This window comes from Lingula anatina, chromosome 2, assembly GCF_051362555.1.
Source record: "Lingula anatina isolate TDL-2025a chromosome 2, LinAna3.0, whole genome shotgun sequence".
Lineage (NCBI taxonomy): Eukaryota > Metazoa > Brachiopoda > Lingulata > Lingulida > Lingulidae > Lingula > Lingula anatina.
Genome location: NC_141768.1, coordinates 20,650,962 through 20,671,716, shown reverse-complemented (window position 1 = coordinate 20,671,716; position 20,755 = coordinate 20,650,962). Strand labels below are relative to the sequence as shown.

Genomic DNA, 20,755 nt, shown 5'->3' with positions numbered 1-20,755 from the left:
AAAAATTCATCTGATTTGTTTCATTTTGGTTCTCTCATTTGCAGGTGCCTCACTTTCTGATGTTAAAGAATATGAAGAGGACACAGACACGGGACAAGACTCTGCTGCCTGGGACACCAACGATGAGACCCAAGACAACAAATTCCATGACAGTCTAGATTCTAATGAGGCCACAATCATACGGGAGCAGTTAGATGCATTAGAGACAATGTACCATGAAATACTAAAACTTCTCAGAGTGGATAAAACGAGTAAAATGACTAATTTGATGTCTGCTAGGAAAAAGTTTGGTTCATCCAGTACTATTAGTCGTGGCAAGGGAGGCAAGGGGAGCATACACAGAGGAAGGGGGCCTATGACCAAAGACAGTATGAAGTAAGCAGATATAGAAATATGTAGAGTCATTGGATTTATTGGATAATTTGTTGAAAAATATGAATAGATCTATACCTTTTGTGATGTTTAAGACAAAACTGTCATCATGATTCCAAAAGGTATGGATTGAAATTTCCATAAATAATCTCAGGAAGCAGATACATTTTGACTAATTTGATTTAGTTACAAAATTAGGTTTACAATGCTTTATATAATGTTCATGATGTTTTTATGATGAAAACAAATTGTGTTTTAGCGCATGGCTTATCAGTTTTCTTTGGACTAAAGTCTTTAAGTTTGCACCTCAACTAGATTCTGTCTGGTTCTATATATATATATATATATATATATATATATATATATATATATATATATATATATATATAATGATATACTTTTACCTTTTGATTGATAAATAGCCTTTTCACATATTGAGTATTATAGTTTGGCGATACAGCTGTACTGGTATGTTTTGAGAGATTGACAACTGAAAAGCCTGCATATTACATAAGACTGTCTCCTAAACAGCCCCATGTTTGACATGGCCACCTAACTAAACAGCAAGAAAAAAAACTTATGGAGAAATTTTGAAAGGGAGTAAAATCAGCTGTAGAGCCCTATTTACATAGGATAGAACCTCTAAAAACATTCTGATACAGCTGAATAATATATTAGGTGTTAAATTATAGAGAAATGCTAATTTTCATAAGAAAATGTATTCTTTTCATATTTTAGAAACATAAACAAAAGATTTGCGCGGCTAGAATCTCATGTTGTGACATTAGCTCGAAGTGTGGCACACCTGTCTTCGGAACTTCGATCACAAAATACCATGTACGAACAGTTAGAAGCCCTGAAAAAGGATGTCCGAGAAATGAAGGAGCAGCAGCTGTCTGAATTAGCCAAAAATGGCATTAACCCACATGTGGAGGAGTGGGAAAGATTCAGAGGATGGGTTCCCTCACTTACCAACCCTAAGAGAGTTAATAAACTCACCAAGTAAGTCTTTACGGATAGGCTCATAAGGGGAGTTTGGGGGTTCACAGCCCTTTTGGCAGGAAATTAACCAATACCCCAGTAGTAAATTAAATATAACTTTTGTTTTATATATATATATGTAAAAGACATGACCAATAGTAATTCTATGCATTTATCTTGAACTGAAGTACACCAAAATTTTCAGACAAAGGTACTTTGGTGAACCTGGCCCCAGTTGTGCTGTGGTGTTCCCCATGCATTGTGTTTGGATCTCACCTATCACAATGTTTTGTTCACATTTCAGATTTTTTGGTACTGAGCCTCCACTGTTACAGATTTTCTTAAAGAAGCTAGGTTATGAGGTAAGACTAACCTAGGAGATAATCTTCATAATAACAATTTTTTTATGATGTAAAAATGTTTGTATGATTATTAGTGATATATTTCAGTGTAAAAAATGTAATCATTACTTAATTTTAACACTAGCTATTAATTCAAGTTGTGTGAGAACTGAAACTAGATATTGTAGTAAATACAGACACGGTGTATTGCTAAGTACATTTTAAACCTAATTTTTTGGGGTTTTAGAAAAGAAAAAAGACTTATCTTTAAGAAATGCATTAATTTTTGTTTAATTTCAGAAATACATCCATCTTTTTGAGAAAGAGCACATTGGTATGGTAGAGCTCCCATACATGACAGATGAAAGACTAGAGAAAATTGGAATTCCTCTTGGACCCAGGTTACGGATATTACAAGAATCACAGATGTGCTTCAGACAGGAGAATTTTAATATATACATTGTATAAAATTTATTTGCCTTGAGGGACACAACACTTAGAGGACTATTTAGATTTTTAAAAACATTTAAAGCTGCCAAACCTAAAATGCATTTGAATATCAGGTCAAAACACTATATGTAAATGATTCATTCCATATATAAATTATTCATGCCAGTGTTGGGTTACTGCCCTTAAAATTATGTAACCTTTTTCTAAATGTTCTATTATTTCTGTGTGAGTTTCATCCTTTAAAAAATACCAGTTTTTCCCACCATGAATGAGTTTAGGTGGTAATATTAAAGTAAAAAATACATGCTAGCCACTCTGTTGTTAAGCCCAGTCACGTATTGTACGTATTGAAGGGTGTTTTACTTGTAAATATTGAAATAATCTGACAGGTTTATCAGATGACTCTACCTCGCCCTTTTACTTTCTGTCTAAAGAAAACTACGGTTAGCATCTTTTATCTTTTGATAGTTCTGTGCTTGAAATAATGGTTTGATTTAATAGAATGACAAGAGGGCACCTTGTACTGCACAGTTTATCACTTACAGTATGAGTGATTATAGGCATTATTTAATATAATTTGCATGCCACTTGTGCTAAACCCACTCAAAGAGAAAAGAGATAATATGAGTAAAAAGTGGGACTTCGATTTTTTAGATGAAATTATACAATACTCACATTAACAATAGCCAAATGTTCAATTGTCTTATTGATTTTTTTCTGGAAGTTTTATTTCGAACTGTCTCATCTGCTGAAATCGAGTACTTTTAAACTGCTTTTTATTTAATTAATTAGGAAGTGGTTTTACATTGAATTGCACTCATAGTATTATAATTAAATTATTTTTGGCACAAGTATTTTGCATTATGTCAGTCAGCAAAACAATACACATTCTACTCATAAGAGATCTTTGACTGTGAAGGTAAAAAGTGCCTTTTTAATATGGGATGTTTTCAAGTAGATTTGGTAGATTTATACATCTTATTTACACATATGTCATGCACAGCAATCATTTTCATCTGTACATATTTGTAGAAATTAGCTGTACATATCTACAGTGTACATGTACCAGAATATGACAGTTTGGTTTTGTTTGTTAACTACAAAGTCAACCTAAAAGTAAGCCAATGAATAATTAATTTATGAAACAATTTTAATTTGAATTTTCTGTTTATACATGTGTTTATAGTACAAAATACATTGTCAAATATCTGTTATTATATTCCAATTCTGAAAATATTGTAAAAATACACAAATTATGAAAACAAACATTTTTATTGATTTTGATTGAGTTTACAAACTTGCTAATCTGAAATATCTTTTATGCTTTTCTTTAATATATGTGTGAACATTAAAAGGAACTTTAGGCAGACATTGCAGCTTTGCAAGTTTGACAAGTGTACAAATTAGGCTCACCAAGAAAAAATTAATTAAAAAAACAAAACGATGATAAAGAACAATATAAAATATTGAAGATCAATTGCTCATCCGGACCCTGGATATTAGAGGACGCTGGGAACTAGCCTGTCTACTTTTATCATGCTGATAGTAATGGTGTTTTTCCAGTGTCCTCTAGAACTCAGGGTGCTCACCTAGAGTGCGGAAGGGGGGGGGGGTCAGTTGTGAAATAAACTTTCCGCAGCAATAAAAGTTACCTCATGGAAATCGTTTTTAAAGCACTATAATACAAAATTGAGCATAAAAGGGTTTTATTTAGTTGAAATATACTACAGACAAAATTAATTTTGTATAAGTCGCGTACTTAACCCCAAATCATGTTTTCCCAAGCGAGCACCCCCAAAATTCTTGTCCATTTCAAGATGGCTCCCACCACAACAACGTGTCTGCAGCAGTAAGTAGGTAAGCAAAACTTTGCATACTTTTCTAATCCCCGAGCACAAACGCTTTTTGGGTGAAGTGCGTCTGGATTGTATAGAAAATGCTCTCGTACTCTACTTAAGTGCAGTTTGTGAATGTAAAGCCTTGGGTTTAGAGTAGCACGGCTGATTTAGCCATTTCTCGACTCGCCGCCCTGGCGTTCAAGGGTCAGCTGGTACGAGAGAGTGTCAATACAAACGTCTTTTGAAAACTAAAGCAAATGTAAACAATAGTGCCCGGTCCAATTTACCCTAGCCTCTATTCATACTTGTTAAAAGTTGTGTTTTCTTTACAGCTTTATTAATAAAGTTATTCAATTCGTGATATTGAATACACCTGGTTTACCCGAGAGGATCAATGAATGATCGGGGCTATATGCCGACTAAATTTACACTCGATATGTCTAGACGGGTCGCATAGTTTTAGTAAAAAGAGGTGGCAGGCAGGAATGGCCAACTTGGTGACACTAGCCAAGTTTGTGATTGATTGATATGTCATTTTGGTGCACAGTGACATATTTGTGTCGAAAAAACGAGACACTGTCTGGCGTTCCACTGATTTGAACGGGAGTGACGGTAGACGAAACTTGATTGATGAGATAAACAAATGGGAATACAATATTGAGAGGTAAAAAGTACAATGTTTTTCTTTCTTTTTTTCGTTTTTGTGAACTTGCAACAACCATCAGCGATGTTTTAAAGTGCTACTTACATGGATTTTTGTCATGTTAAAAAAACAAGGTCTCGAAGTATTGCGCACAGTTGAAACGTTCTGCTGTCCAGAGAACCAATGTCTGGAGAGAATAAGTAATAGAGACTGGGGTCCTATGGAGTATTCCCACAGTTCATTAGACCCGAGGTAACAAGAACAGGTGTCAACATGCATATGGCCCTGTGGCTATATATGTTGACAGAGGCTATTATTGTTATATAAGAGATAATGATTCTTGACAGATTATGTTTATCTGACTGATTACTAAATTGAAAACCCTAATCTGATTGAGCTTATTGGCAGGTTTTAGGCACAGTTTTAAGGTAACTTGAAAATGGTTAGAATTTAAAGGCTATTAGATTTATATTTTCTTAACATCATTGGCTAGAGATGTTGGAGCCGCTGTGCCCACATAGTGGCTTAAAACATGTTTTATCAAACTAGTCCCTGCATGAGGTAGCACAGTCTACCATAAAAGACCTTCAGTATATAGCCTGACTTTATGCAGACAGTTATTTTTAAAAAAAATCAAACTGTCCTTTCCATGTGTAACTTTGTATAGAATTGGCTTTCATACAGATTTTTTACCAACATGACCCAGGTACATTCCAGACTGGGGTCGTTTCCACTAATCTATCCTGAGTATAGTCACAACATTGACAGCCAGGCCTATCATGAGTTATCTGCTTCAGTTGGTTTTGTTGGTTGACCAAACTTTGCCCAGGCAGGAGACAGAGTTCATTAGCTTAAATTCAACTTGAGGGGCCTTCTTAACAAACAATCTTAAACCTGAAAAGTGGAATAAACTTTTAAGACCAAAAGTTTGGCCAACTTCAGTACATGATAAGTTTTTACTATAGTAAAGTAGTAGTCTGGACACTTATATATAAAGTAAGTATTGGTGTGGAAACATTAGCCATGGCTCTCTTGGTGTGAAGATTGGTTAAATACTTATATAAAAAATAATAATTACTACTACCCATTAATCTTGAGTCAAAGTAGACTGTAATCTTAACCTAAAAGTTTAGAACAGTTTTTGGGCTTAAGTTCTTTTGTGAAGCAGGCTTTGTGGTTTTTTAGATGTCTGTCTCTGTTAAAGTTTTTTTTCCTCTTTCAGCAGTTTGGTGAGATCCCTGTACTTTGGTTTTGGATATTTAGGACAGTAACGTTTGATGACAAATTGAAGGTAAGTGAAATCATATTTTAGTTTAATGGTTTCCTTACAACCTATATATTTGATAACTGCTTCAGTCAAATATTATTCTATGTGTATATGTATATTTGATACCTGGGTTTGCTCTAACTTACAGCAACCATGTTTGCTAGAAACAGGCCTTTGGATGAGTAATATGTGCTGGAGATAAGTTACAACTGTTAAACAAATTCATTTTATATGTCACAGGATACTTAAGTCATCAAAACTGACAGATTATACTTGAATTATGAATACATGAAGCTTATTACTTGCATTATGTTACACAGGAAAAAAATATAATCAGATAAATTGTGAAAGTACCTCATTGTTTATTATAATAAGACTGAAAACATCAAAAATATAATCAGATAAACAGTGAAAGAAGTTTTTTTTTTGCTAAATCAAGACAGAAAAAAAATCAAATAAAGATATAATCAGATAAATCAGGAGATTGCTGTATTGTTTTTCATAATCAGCTCTCTTGTATTTATTAATGAAGTGGCATACATTGTGATTACCCTGAATTAGGAGGACTTGGATTCTGTTCACAACTAGAAAGAATGATATGGTTTATGAACTGAACTGAACAACTAGGGCTGATTTTGCAAAATACCTTCATCTGAAAATTGAACAATCTCAACTTTTAGACTGAAGGTAAGGTCTTTTTCAGTTTAAGGGCCCATTCCCAATGACACTATGGTTCTCCATAGATCGATACAACTCTTTGTTGACTCTTGCTGAATGTAATCATAATATTAACAGGCTTCTTCCTGGTGTTAAGTAAAAAACTGTAAAGCTAGTGATTATAGGATTGGTGGGGATGACATGGTTCATGAACTGAACTCAACAACTAGGACTGCTCTTACAAAAGAACTTCCCCTGAAAATTTGACCAGTCTACAATTTTAGACCAAGGCTTTTTTTTCAGCAGATAAAGGCATAGGAGTCCACTTAAAAAAGTAAGTATTGGTCTGAAACATTGGCCATGTTTTTTTTTTTTTTTTTTGTAAACCAGGGACAATATTTCATTTGATTGCACTGCTGCAAATGTTTTGGGTCAAAGTAAGCTCAAAATTTTGGTCTGAAACTTATGATCAATTTTCAGGTTAAAATGTCCTTTTTGAAAGAAGTCTCAAGGCTCAGGACACAATTACATAGCACAACGTGACAACTTCAGCAATGTGGCCTTGCAGCACCTTTCCTTATACTTAGTTTTGCTTATTTGAAAACCATTCTTAGTTGATTGTTAGACTCAATGATATAAATTTGAAGTGCATCTTATGCTTTTAACGTCTCCATCCCACATTGAATAAATGCATTACATAGGTTGTGCAACATGATAAAACCACATTAATGGGAGCTTTATGTAGCTTAAGGACTCTATGTTTGGAAAATGAGCTTTAAAAAACAATTTTTAGATTTTTAATGTCTAAGTAATAATCAAATATTTATCTTTCATTGAATAAAAAGATATTTTTACATTTGAACCAAAAATTAATATTTCAGGGGTTCTTTCTTATTCCATGGCCCATCGACACTAGTGGCCTGTTCTAAGCAGGTGTGATTTAGCTTGGGAATATGATCATATGATTATGTGATGTTATCATATAATCAGATGAGCCATATTTACTGTATTAAGACATCTTAGGCAAGATGGGTTCCCTTTGTAGTCTTTTGTCTGTTGATGTCGAATAGTCTGGTCTTTTTCAGGTAAATGTTATCCTGGGTATTGCTTATATAAATCAAGAAAACTTAAGACCAAAGGCTTATCATTAGTTTAGACCAAATATCCAGTCTACTTTGATTGAAGATAATATGTATATTATATTGAATTACATATTACCATTATTTTTTACCACAACAAAGAAATGGCCACTGTTTTAAACCTAAATTTACTCTTTCATTTTTTAAATAAATCAGGTTTATTCTTAATTGAATTAAACCAAAATTTAAGTTGAACATTTAAGACCAACTAGATGTTCAAATCTTCTTTTTGAAAATGACTCCTGTATGGCCATAATATTGTACTAGTAAATAAGGCTCTATTCCCATAGATTTTAGATCGATCTATCCCCGCGGGGAGTCTCACTAGATTACTTTCAGATAATCCGACTTAAATGTCCGTCCCGCCTACTACAAGCTGTAAGGGGTAATTAACTTTCGGTGTTACACCCCATTTCCATAGATTAGATCGACCTACTTTAGATCGACCTAACTCCCTGGGGGTTCACGCTAAATAGCTGTCAGCCGGGCGGACACGAAAGTTAATTATCCCCTTACAGCTTGTAGTAGGCGGGACGGACATTTAAGTCGGATTATCTGAAAGTAATCTAGTGAGACTCTCCGCGGGGATAGATCGATCTAAAATCTATGGGAATAGAGCCTAAGGTTCAAGTCAACTGATGTATTGCTACAGTAGCAATCATCATCATGTGATGAGGACAAAAGATGTTTTTATTACTTAGTAGTAATAAATCTTCCTGGTCTGGCATCACATGATATTTGTGATTTGTATGTAAATAACAAACAAAAAGCAACACTGTAACAGAAGTTGTTTATACATGTGCATGCAATATGAGGAATTTTGGGAGTGCTCCACGAATTTATGGCTACAATCTAAAATTTGTGCAATGCTTAAGTAACACTATAAGATGCATATCTATTGCATAGTGATTCACAAGAAGCTTATCTGAGAAAAAAGAAGGAAGGAAATGGAAACTAATGAAAACAAAACAGGATATTTGTAAATCACGAGGAAAAGAATTGGCTTGTTTACAACAGTGTCACAAAATGTATGCAGCTTTTAGTTGTGGTTAGGGTTTATGAAAGTTTACCACATCCAGGGGTTCTTGGCAGCTGTTAGTCAACAGAAAGGGAGAATAAAGACTAAAATACCATAAATGTTATGCAGAGAGACGTAGCTACAAGACCACAAATGTAACTGATACTAAACTCTAGTGCATCACAATAGGTATGTGTATATGTGGAAGATAGATTAATATGTTTGTGGTAATGCGAATGCCTAAAGCTTGTGCACCAGGGGACTTTAGCTGCCTTACATATATATGTATATATATATATATATGGCAGTTCGGTCAACAAGAATAAATCATGTCAAGGTTGAATGCTTTATCTTTAAGGTAGCCACATTTGGCACATTTAGACAAGGACTAAATGTGTCATCAGTGACTCTGATCACAGAGAGACCAGCCCTTCATCTCTGAAGCAGTATGACATCTGATAGTACAATTTAGGATGAAAAACATTCTGAAAATGGCCCATGTCTGACTACCCCTACACACCTATAGTTTGACAGACAGGTGCCTAAGAAGGATAGACAGCACAGTTCTCTGACTATAATCTGTAGAATAGGAATAGTAAACAAGGGAAACCTGACACTTCATATCACATTTATCATTTAAATGCAAAATACCTGTTAACTACTGAAGCTATGTGTGTATACCTGTTATGTTAGCACTGGGGCCTTGATTGTCTAGTTGTGACTTCGCTTCCAGGGTAAGTTGAAGTTGAAGTGGTATTTAATGTTGTCTTTCAGTCACTAGATGAGGCCTTGAGAAATAATTCTTTGTTAAGTGTTTGTTGCTGTGCATTCTGTATAAAATGGAGAGACTGAGACTCACTGATAGGTTTTGTGATATTGTTAGAAGCAGTGAACAGTTTATGATATTACAGTAGTTAAATTGCCATAGTATTAGGGATTCTTTTCTTTATAAATGACATAGTTGCTGAATGACCCATGTCATGGGTGATAACAAAAACATAATGCTTTATGCTTTGCACTGTTTTATCAAGTAATTCACCCCAAACTCTTACCCCTAACCACCCTTTTTAAGATCCCCTTAAAAAGACAAAAAACAGTATGGTCATTTCACTTTCAATTGTTTCCCAAAAGTTTGAAAGCTAAGTTGCAGGTTCTTATTGACCATGCTACTTGTGAGTTTAGGCACCTACATAACCATGTGTGAGAGAATTCATGACCTCTTTGTTTAAAAAAAATATGAAATGTGAAATATGATTTTTTGTAGTTAACCTTGAATTGATAATAACCTTATGAAGCATTATACGTGATTCACATTCATAGGCTTACTATCTGTATAGTTAAAATGCACAGTGAATTACAAAGGCGTTGCTTATCTTTGGTGTGAAAAATAGCTTTTATGTTTACACAAAAATGTGCCAGTATGACTTTTTTACTCATCATTTTGAAGATTTTATGCATCAGAAATAGTGATGAAGTCACAGGCAGAGGGTTGTCATAATGAGGTTCAGATACTGCTAATTGACCATAGCTGAGCTGTCAAAAGCAGTAAACTCAGGAGAGACAAGTAATTATCAGCAGGGATGGATTGCACTGAGCCATGGTATAACTTTAATTCAATTTCATGTATGAGCTGTGCATTCCTTAAAGCTGTCTCTTTGGGGAATTTTATATATCACCTAGTGCTCTGCTATCTCTGATAACAAGGCGTTTAGCATTAGCAAACTAATACCCTCTCTCCCCCCCCCCCCAAGCAGGGTAAGAATACATTATAGTTGTTGCTACCATGTGAAAGCATTTAAGCTTATTGAATTTTATTTTTTGATACTGTATCTTTGTTTTTAGATGTAACACTGATGACATGATAAAAGACTGTTTATGTTTTCAAACTATTATTTCCCAGAAATTGCACTATTAAACTTAAAGTGATGGCAGTCCTTGAATGATAACTTACTTGACCAGCTTAAGTTTGTATTGGCTAGGGGCTTATGTATTTAATAATTAACCAAAGCAGGTCGAAACAAGGTGTGGCCATCGCACCTGCTAATAGCTTCACTTGTCTCAACTATCACACTTACACATCCCTTTTACAAACATTCACCATTAGATTGTGAGGTATTTGAACATGATTACCTCTGCCAAATTGGAGGCTGTGTTTTCATCAGCTTTGGCTCAGTTTGTTTTTGGATAAGATATCTAAAAATATTCTTCACACATTTTGATTAAATTTTCAGGATTGGCAATTATGGATAAATGAACTGAGTTTTGGGCTCCTAATATTTTAAAAGATTTTTTAGTTTTATTTTATTTCAGTTTATTATTTTTTACGTTTTGCATTGGCAAAAGTAGTTTGGTTTTGTATGTTTTAAAAAAGTTTGTGAACTAAGATATATATAATTCATCAGTAAAGAGGATCACCTGGTACCATTTTTAGAAACAGTTGATTTGTCAGCATGTAGATATCATAATTTAGGAAGTGACAGATCAAAATCTATTTGGTTTCATTTATATTTTTTCAATTTTTCTTTTTAAGAGAGGTCTGCATTGTCTGGAAAACTGTAACTTGAGTGCTTCTTCTTTTGAAGAGAAAGGATACTAGATATCCTCGTGATATGTGATAACATTACATTCATTTTAGGACGTGGCGCAACATGTGATGATGACGAAGTGCTTTTACTTTAAAACGTAGGGTCTGTTTCATTAATGGACATAGGTTTTTGAACCCGGCTTACATTATTTAACTGAGATCATGAAAAAGGCACAATTGACCTTGTAATATTGGTTAATTGGTGTTTGATTTTTGCCCATGATAGATATAGCTGGCATATCTAAAGTGGTAACTGGCTTCTGATTAAAAATCAGTCTTAGACAATTGGAATTTAGTCCTAGGGTTTTTAAAAATAAATATAAAAATAATAAGCAGCTTGTAAGGTGTTTTTGTAACATAATCAGTCAATTTTTGACATAGTGCCTTCTGTGAAACAGGGTTCAGACTTACTTTAAGAATGGAATTCTTTGGATCTGCTACTTGTTATCAGTACTTTCTACTTATTTTGTTTCCCAAATGCTCTTACAAAAAAGTTATAATTGCTTTTACCAAATAAGATGAGAATGATTTTTCTTTAAAACAAGTACATGCTAGAGTAAATCTAATAAGCTGATTTTTTAAAATAAAAATAGTTATTTTCCATCTCTTACTTTTGTATGGTAGTTTTGCTCAAAATATTGTTGTGCAGTTATTAGAAGTTTGTGTCCATTTGTGGTAATTCTTGTGCAAATAAAATTATCCATTTACTTTTAACACCTCATTGAAAGCAGCTAATGTGCACCTTAGGTAAAATGACTTTATGCTTCTCTCTGCACAGAATGACTTTCTAAGAATATGAGGGGTTCTTTGAGTTATAATGGTGTTCATTATCGACAAAAAGCTAGAATTTTTATGCCTGGAGTGATTTTTTTGTTTGATGATATTGATGAATTAATTAACCAAGCATGACTTTGGAATGAATGTGTAATGAAACTCTGTTTTCTTAGGATGATTGTTCTTATTATTGCAAACAAGTTCAATATTTTATGTGCATAAGGTCTTATAGATTGGAGCAGACATCTTACAAGTTCTTGAGTGCTAATTGTATTGATATTTGGCACAGATGCAATCAGAAGGACTGTGGTAATCAATGGTTTCCAATATTAATCAGATTGTGAGACTTCTTGATAACTTCACCTAGATCTTACTCTTAATATTTCTCAGATTCAAGTTTGAAAGCCTGTCACTCATGTTTATAGATACAGATTATATATTGTTAGGAATTGGTTTGCTTTCCTAAATACGTACATATACTATGAGCTTTTTATGCATCATTTATGGTTCTCTCTCTCTCTCTCTCTCTCTCTCTCTCTCTCTCATTGCAACTCTTTAATAGATATATTAAAGATATATTAACAGCATATTAGATAGTGTATAACTCTTATTAAAATCTATCATTGGCTTCATGAATACATTATCATCATCATCAAGCAGACACATACAATATACAAGGAATTTGGATGTATGCCTAGTTCCTGGGGTGTTGTAACTCCAGTCATCCTAATCAATACAGAGTTCCTAAACATACACTTAGCCATTAGGAAAAATCCCCGTTGAGGAGGTGACATTTGTGTTACATTTGGTCTGGTCAATATGCTAAACAATTAGTGAAGAGAAGAAGATATAGACATTCATAGTGCAATGGGAAAGTTCAAGATGTTTCTAGGGAGGATAGATACATTATATCCACTTATGGAGAGTATTATTTGAAAAAATTTTATCATGTAACATATGCGGCATGAGGAAAGGAGTCCCTTTAATTGATTTTTCAATGACTTATTTAACAAAAAATTGTTTTATAATAATGCCATTTTAAATTGGATACAAAATATGCTCACATTTAAGTAAAAATAAACCTTTTACAAAACCAAAACATTAAAGATTTATATAGATAATTTATGATAAACAATATTTTCTTATATTTAAAGATCCAGATCACAGCATCTCCTTTTGATGAAGAATTCTCCAATACTGGCTGCAACAGTAAAGAGGGTTGTCATCACCAGCAGTGAAAACAATGGCACAGAACCCTGTCAGCAGTCCACAAGAACCAGATTACTACAGCTCCAAGTATTTCACAGTAAGCTCTCAGAAAATTACTTGCCCAGCAGTGAGGTTAATGCTTAAGCTGCCACTACCAACTAGAAATATATATGCTGCTTGCTTTTAGCTATATCTCACTAGAGTGATTCCAATAACAAATTGTGGGGTCCACCATCAGTCTATCCATCCGTAGAAGCTCTTATAAGCTGCAGTATCACAAATGCAATTTGGACTCTACCACTCAAGCAATTAACAGCATCCTTCCTCCCCGAGTGGCTGAATCCATGATTCACATGAGACTTTTACTAGTGGGGCTGCAGGGTTTTAGTCAAGATTATATATGATTCACTATATTCTGTGCATAGAATTCACGGTATGGCAGTGATGACTTGACAGAAGGAAAGGAGGGTGTTGTTGCGTAGATTAAGACAGCATGGAGACTGATTCGCAGGATGATTCTGACAGTGGCACCTACACTCCTGTAGGCAAGAGACTGTCGGCCTACCTGTTGGTGAGTTGTGCACATGTGTTGGCACGCACATGCACTTGTGTACATGAGTGTGTGTTCGTGTTCAAGAAAATTATTCATGACACAGATGTACAAACGTCTATAAGGACATAATACATGTCACACATACATTACAAATGTACTTGCTTAACTTTCACATGCATGCACACATGAACAAACATGCATGCATGTGCCATCTAACTTTCTGAACTATTGTGGACAGGAGAAGAATTATGGAAAAGATCACACTGAGGAGGTAACATGATGTTCACATCTTTAGCTAGCTTGATTGTGGCTTTCAATTTTGTTCTTTCTGTTTGATTTTTAACAGCTTTTCACTGTGTTTGTGTGTTGCATCTGATTTCAGTTAAGCAGTGTGCATGCCTGAAAAGTCGTTGGTTTTACTGCTGTCTGTTTCATCTGCACTTCTTCTCTTTTGATTGCACCTCACCAGTGCTTGGTGTCAGGTGTGGTTTGCATTTCATTCACCTGCCTCGGCTCAACTAATCACTTCTGCATTGCTTTCAATTAGTTTACCTTTGATGTGAAGTTTGCTGTGAGCTGTCTACTTTCTGTTTGTAATTTTTACAAAACCTTCCTTCAGACGAAGTTTGTTTGAATATTTCGTGGAATTATATTCACAAGTTATGCAGATTGGGGAGCAGATTGGGTGAATCCAGGGATTAAAGTGGCCTATTACTGGGAGTTTTTGAAGAGTTGAAGATTATTAGTTTTTCAGTCTGGAAGAGTTAATGAAATAGCAATGTTTGCTCATGCACATGCTTAAGTACCTGACTCTGTGTAGTTAGTGATACATGAGAATCAACTTGTAGTCTCGCAGAGCTGGAGGAAGTACACCCTGTACAGGCTGATCCTTTCAAGATATTTCCTATGAATTTTATTTGTAAAAGTTGGTTGCAGTGTCATTATATTATAATAAATGAAAATCGCTTTGCTCTTTTGAATACAGTAGACAAATGAATATTTTATGTATTTCTGTAATGTATAATAGGAATTTGATATTTTGGAGTAAATTTGCTTGTTGGGACAAAATAGTTAAAGCACCAAATATATAGTAATTGTCTGCTATAAAGCCTTCCAAGAAAAAATCGATTCAAAATACATGAAAGGTTTTTGATGTTTTGAGAGTTAACTTTATGTCCTGTGGGCAAGTTCTAGTTTGAATAACTTACACAATTCCTGCAAGAAAAGATGAAAGCAGTAGACAACACCCAATGTGTTTCAGCAATTCTACAGAGATGATATATATTGATTAATGTATGGCAAGCTGGTGTGAATAATTTGGTATGTCTGCTGGTTCTGATAAACTGTCCAGTTATCTCATCATAAATGTGAAACAAGTCGGAAGTTGATACAATAATGGAACTAAGCATCTTGAAAATCCATACATCTGCTTTGACTGGGCTCTTACCATCCTACTTTCGCTTTTATCAAATTATCTATTCTAAATTATATATTCAAATGAAAAAAAAATGTTAGTCAAACTAAAGACTTTCTTTTCATAATTTTATAGACATAATAAATTAATTTTATTCCTTGGCAAGACTTTTTCATTTTATTTTTTATGTCAAGGGGGTTTTTGTGTTTACCATTTCAGACTTCATTTGAGTAGATAAAATTTTCCTTCAAAGAATTTCTAAATTTTCATATGCTTGTATGCTGTACTTATACTGAAATCAGCAACAAAGAAAAGGCAGAGTATTGTATTGTTTTTTCTACTTGAAAAAAGTCCACCCAAAACTACAGCACTGTTTATTGATTGCCAGTCCCCAGACCCCCTCATTGATCTCCTTCTCTTCAATTTCTGTGTAGGGTCCACAGTTGCAGTGATATGGCCAGAGCTCTGGATAGATATCACTGCAGCTGAGATGGAATGTACAGTTTTCAGTGAAAATCACAGTCTACTCATAACGTATAACTCCACAGTGCATAACAATTCAATGTTCTGCTCAATTTCAAATTATTTTTTATAGGAGTGTAATTTTTGAAGAAAAAAAGGAAAAATCTGAGATGTCCTGTGAGGGATGTTTATTTTGTTTTGCCAACGGTTGCCATTTCAGACACGTATGCTTTCAGATAGTTTCTAAATTATTTTAGATACCAAATCACTGGAAAGAACCTGCTTCAGTTTGATCCCAAAGAAATAGTTTTTTAAGAAGAAAGATCTTTAATACAGTAGTTATTATGGGGATTACTAATTCAAATGCTCCTGAAAATGGCAGTTATTCTTCATGTCAGGACAAATAATTTCATTCTCTTAAATTCATATATGGCTATTCTGGACTCAACAGCTGGGAATACATTTTTTATTTTATGATAAGTGTACTTTATCTAAGTCTATGGAAATTAACTTGAACAAAGTAATTTCTTGTTTCAGGAAATTGTTGACATGTTAATTTGTAACTGGGCACTCTTTTGATTGAGATATATTTATGCTTATAAATCCCTCGGATATGATACAGACTCCATTATTTTCTGAGGCAGTGAACCGAAAGATAGATATATCAATGAACCCAAAGATACAAACATTGCTTTATGAATAATCCAAACAGTTTGATGAATGTTCGAGCTTTCTGACATGAATGTAGCCATAGTTTTGACTCGGGCTGCCATTTGTCAAGTCCAGGGTGATATGGGGTCTGGATTATGGCTTCCTCCATGTGGTAAACTTGTTTGTGGTTTGTTTTGGGGATTGGCAGAAGTTTCGGTCTATCCTTGGTTATGGGGTTTTGTTAGTAGCTAGGCAGCTATTTTTGGCTAGGACTAGGTCTGGTTCCTCTGTGGATCATCCCAATAATAGTGAACTCTATGTCACTTTCTTTATTACTCATACTAAAGGTGTAAGAAAGTAGGCAGTTATTTCAGACCAGTCCGCAGGCTCAGAGACTGCTGAAGTTGTACTGGGAATATTCAGGGGGGAAATGAAGGAATCCAGAGTCAAGAATGTAAGTAGCCTTTCCAACAGAGCAGAAGTAATGAAATTGACTGGTGTAGCCAGGGAGAAAATGATGTGGTTTGTTAGTTAGAGAAGAACTGTCAGTGTCTGGAATGTATCTGTCTCTCTCTCTGTTCATCTGGACAAGCAGGGTTATGTGTTGTTTTAGGTGATGGGAGGAAAATATTAGAGATCGTGACTAAAGTCAGCATGCTTTTATGTTAGGATTCCACAGGAATGGCTAATTCCCCACTTCAAAGTCGTGGGATTTTTATGTAAACATTAGCAGATACAGAGTTTTTCATTTCACTGTTTTTGAAAGGCCTGTTATTACTTTGAGGGAGTTAAACTGGTTTTTACCTGCGGGTTTCTGTCCTTTGTTTGACATTTATCTGTCTGTGTCAAAATGATGATTTGAAGGCATATTTACATTAGGGAAACCTCTAGTCAGCTCTTTTTGTGAGCTTGGGATGAAGTTTTTCTCTGGTCAGAAATTCTAGGCTCAATCATTTCTCTGTATGTGTGTAGGACTTCCACCAGGGGATGAAGATTTTCTTTGTTCTTTGAAAAATAATTGAGTTTTATGCCTATTTATTGTTGTTATGTAAAATTAAAGCTGGTTAAACATTTTCAGCTATTTTTCTAAAACAGTATTATGTAAGAGTAGGTTTTATGTGATTGTGGTATTACTGAATAAAAAAAGAAGCTATACGAGTTAAAACATAAGAATAATAGTCTTTGAACTAGCTTCAACATATTTCTTTATGGACAAGTGGTTTCCACATGTTATTCTTAACCACTTGAAAAATAGCTGAACAAAAATATATTTCCCTTTTTTTTTCATCCAGGGGGTTAGGCTTTTTTAAAAAAAAAAGTCAGTCTGAGTGATTTTAATTTTCAGTGTTTCAGCTGGCCTCTGGGCTGTGCAGTATGAGAAATGGCAATTACAGTGCCTGCAATTAGCTTTGAAGTGACTGTTGAAAGGTGGTGATTAGCAATGCCCGATCCTAATCTAATTAAGGTTGGCAGAGGTAGTTCTGATGATAGAACTGGACAGTAATAGATATGAGTGCTGAAGGCAATTCTGTATCTGCACTCAAAAGCTGAGTCTGCAATGTGTTACAGTTCATTTTTTCAAAAAAGTTTGTGTATATACAGGCCAGTGTTGCCCATTACTGAGTTAATTATAAAAATTAATAGGGCTATACTATTGTGCACTAGAAAATTGACATGATGTCAACTGGAATTGCCTGACATGAGATTTGAAGAGTATCCTCTTTTGTTTTTTCATTCACCGAATCATCAAATTGTAGATATCCAGATTTTAATATCTATTACCCCGTTCACACTACGCTCAGTTATCCGGATAAGTTGCGAATTAGGTCACAATTCGAATAAATGCAGTAGTGTGAACGCAAGAGGATTTTGAAAATGCGCATTTTCAAAATCCTGCAAGCGAGGTGGATTTCTAAGCGCGATCCGGATAACTTACCGGGATCGACACCTGTACAGATCTTACTGCGCATGTGTGCAGATAAGTGCGGGTATCTATGTTCGCTGGTTTATTACTTTAGCGATTGCACCAAACGTATTTGGAGGTCACCACTCACTACAACATGAGGAAACAAACTTATTTTGCCACCTTATACTTCTCAAGAATGCTGGAATGTCTTTTGAGTTGCATTTGTCGTCACAAATTTTTGTTGATATATTAAGATTTCCTGTGCGGCGCATGCGCGAGTGTTCAAAACAGGAAGTTAAACCTGAAATTTTCAACGTGGGATTCGGATTCGCTTAGCGAGTGTGAACGCAATACCGAATCGGATTCCTTACGAAAAATCCGAATTATAGAAATGCGCATTTTGGCAACTGTAGTGTGAACAGGGTATATGCCTCCCATTTGTTTTAAGTGATTAAATTTAAGGTACTGACCACCATACTGCTGTTTCTGCCATTTCAACCTTTTCAGAACCATACCTGGCAATACCTATTTGCCTTATGCTGGTTTCTAGGAAATTTCCACTGTTTGGAACAGTAGTAATCCATGATTGCTGTAGTCCATTAACATTAACTTGGCTGAATGAATGCTGTCCTGGCTGAATGAATGCTGGTCCCTTGAGTTATAGCATATAAGGTTCATTTTATTTTATTTTTTCAAATTGGGGACAAATCAGCAGAGTTTTTATGAGGTATGAGTTATGGGATAAAAATCATATATTCATTGCTGAACATTTTACAGCAGTGTGTCTTACTGGTTTCAAGGAATTACATGTGATTGGCATTTGTTTCCAGTAGTCAGTTGGATTTCTCAGCATGGGCTCTATGCTGGATTCACCTATCTAGTCAATTCACATTTCGAGCCTGACCAATCTTTTTTTTTCCAAAATAATGGCAAATCAACCAAAATTGCATAATTTTCCATTTTTGTGTCAAATGGAATTGTTTTACCAATTGGGAACGTTCTTGTATTTACTTTAGTAAGTCTATGTTGCTTTTTCTGGTTTCTGTGAAACATCCAATGATTGACATGCATTTGCAGTTAGCAGTTGGTTTTAACTGCACAAGTACTGCATACATGCTGGCCATATAGCTAATACAGGTAGGGTAACTGTTCATTTATTTTCTTATGGAATTAGTATCATTTGAGTTTATTTGGCTGATTCAGAAAGAAAAGAAAACTAAGAGAAGACAGTATTTGTGGATGAAAACCTAGATGCTAACAAAGTTTTTACAGAATTTTATTGCACTTAATGCAGTGAAAAAAGTTTGTGTTGCATATTAAGGAAAAATCCTTAAATGTATTTTTTATTTGTTTTATAATAAATTTTGGTACATAATTTATAAAACCAATTTGTGAATATAAGCTTGAGTATTTTAGCTCCCTAGAAATAACCTCCACTAGATCTCAATGTTTACTTGTATGTCTGGTCTCGGAGTTCATCGGAAGTGCAATGTTCCTCTGAAATCCAGGTAATCATGATGCAGACTGAATGACCAAGCCTTAAAAACCTCATTTCCTGGAAATCAATACTATATAACTTAAATGTGTGTACATTCCTCTCCTGTGCTCCCATATCTAGGTAATAGTGGCTCTCAGACCAATCCTAGGACACATTAGGGCAGTTCACATAGAGCCAGTTTTATAGCGGTTCCAAACTGGTCTGGAATTTGTGAAAACCTAGCAAATGAAAGTTAAGTTACTGAAAACATAACTATCTCATTTAGTCAAAACTGGATATAAAAGATTGACCATAAGCTGCTAACTCAGTTAAATGTGCTATAATGTTGTCATTATCTCCCAATTTGTTAAGACTGCTTGAAAACTGATTATAGGTAGATGTACCTGATTGCTTATGTGAACAAACCCAAGGACCACTCCTAATAGCCTGTGATCTATACTACATTGGGTTTTAGTGAAAGAAAAGTTAGGATGAAGCAGGTGTCTGAATGGATGGATATTGGTGTGTTTGTGATAACAGCTTTGTGTATTGAAGATGAATATTGTATTGCAAGGTGTTGAATAATACATTGTTTGGAAGCTTGGGTGAAATTGATGCTATAGAGGAAATGATGATAAAGGTTATTTTCTTGATCTGTCTCTGTCCAATATCAGAGGTTCACGTTTTTATTTCATCTTTTATTGAGAACTTTAAGAAAGGTATTTTTCTCATTTACTTATCAATTTCACATGAATGTCGAGATTATTTTTACATCTATGTAAGAAATAACAAATTTTCACATCTCCAAGTCAAAGCATGTCAACTGGTGGTTTTTTCTCTCTGCCACAAAGATAATACATCTAATAGACCGGATATGTGGTGGGGGTATGTTTTCATATTTACAAAACATTCAATGCTAATGTTGTCCAAGAATGTTCTTAAAGCCACATAGACCCACACACTTGGTTTGTACTAATATGTATACATGTCCATTTGGCAAACATGGATTTCTTCAGGTC

The 20,755-nt window shown here is 34.6% G+C and overlaps 2 protein-coding genes across 7 annotated transcripts in view; both read left to right on the top strand.

The window, feature by feature from the left end:
- The window catches only part of LOC106156690 (uncharacterized), a 29,932-nt gene extending 26,522 nt beyond the window's left edge, over positions 1 to 3,410 (top strand). For all 4 annotated transcript variants that reach the window (XM_013532061.2, XM_013532063.3, XM_087004117.1 and 1 more), the window contains 4 exons: positions 45 to 375; positions 1,111 to 1,374; positions 1,658 to 1,715; positions 1,995 to 3,410. In XM_013532061.2, coding sequence (XP_013387515.2) covers positions 45 to 375; positions 1,111 to 1,374; positions 1,658 to 1,715; positions 1,995 to 2,162 — 821 coding nt within the window. In that variant the 3' untranslated portion in view covers positions 2,163 to 3,410. The remainder of the gene's footprint in view (positions 1 to 44; positions 376 to 1,110; positions 1,375 to 1,657; positions 1,716 to 1,994) is intronic.
- Positions 3,411 to 3,944: 534 nt separating this feature from the next.
- LOC106156692 (uncharacterized) overlaps positions 3,945 to 20,755 on the top strand; it is a 56,842-nt gene continuing 40,031 nt past the window's right edge. Inside the window, exons 1-3 of one of the 3 annotated variants that reach the window (XM_087004112.1) lie at positions 3,945 to 4,001; positions 5,848 to 5,916; positions 13,219 to 13,370. In XM_087004112.1, coding sequence (XP_086860238.1) covers positions 13,308 to 13,370 — 63 coding nt within the window. In that variant the 5' untranslated portion in view covers positions 3,945 to 4,001; positions 5,848 to 5,916; positions 13,219 to 13,307. Of the gene's footprint in view, positions 4,002 to 5,847; positions 5,917 to 13,218; positions 13,371 to 13,722; positions 13,845 to 16,637; positions 16,808 to 20,755 lie in introns of those variants that run through there. The other 2 variants (XM_087004111.1, XM_087004113.1) reach the window with 2 other exon arrangements.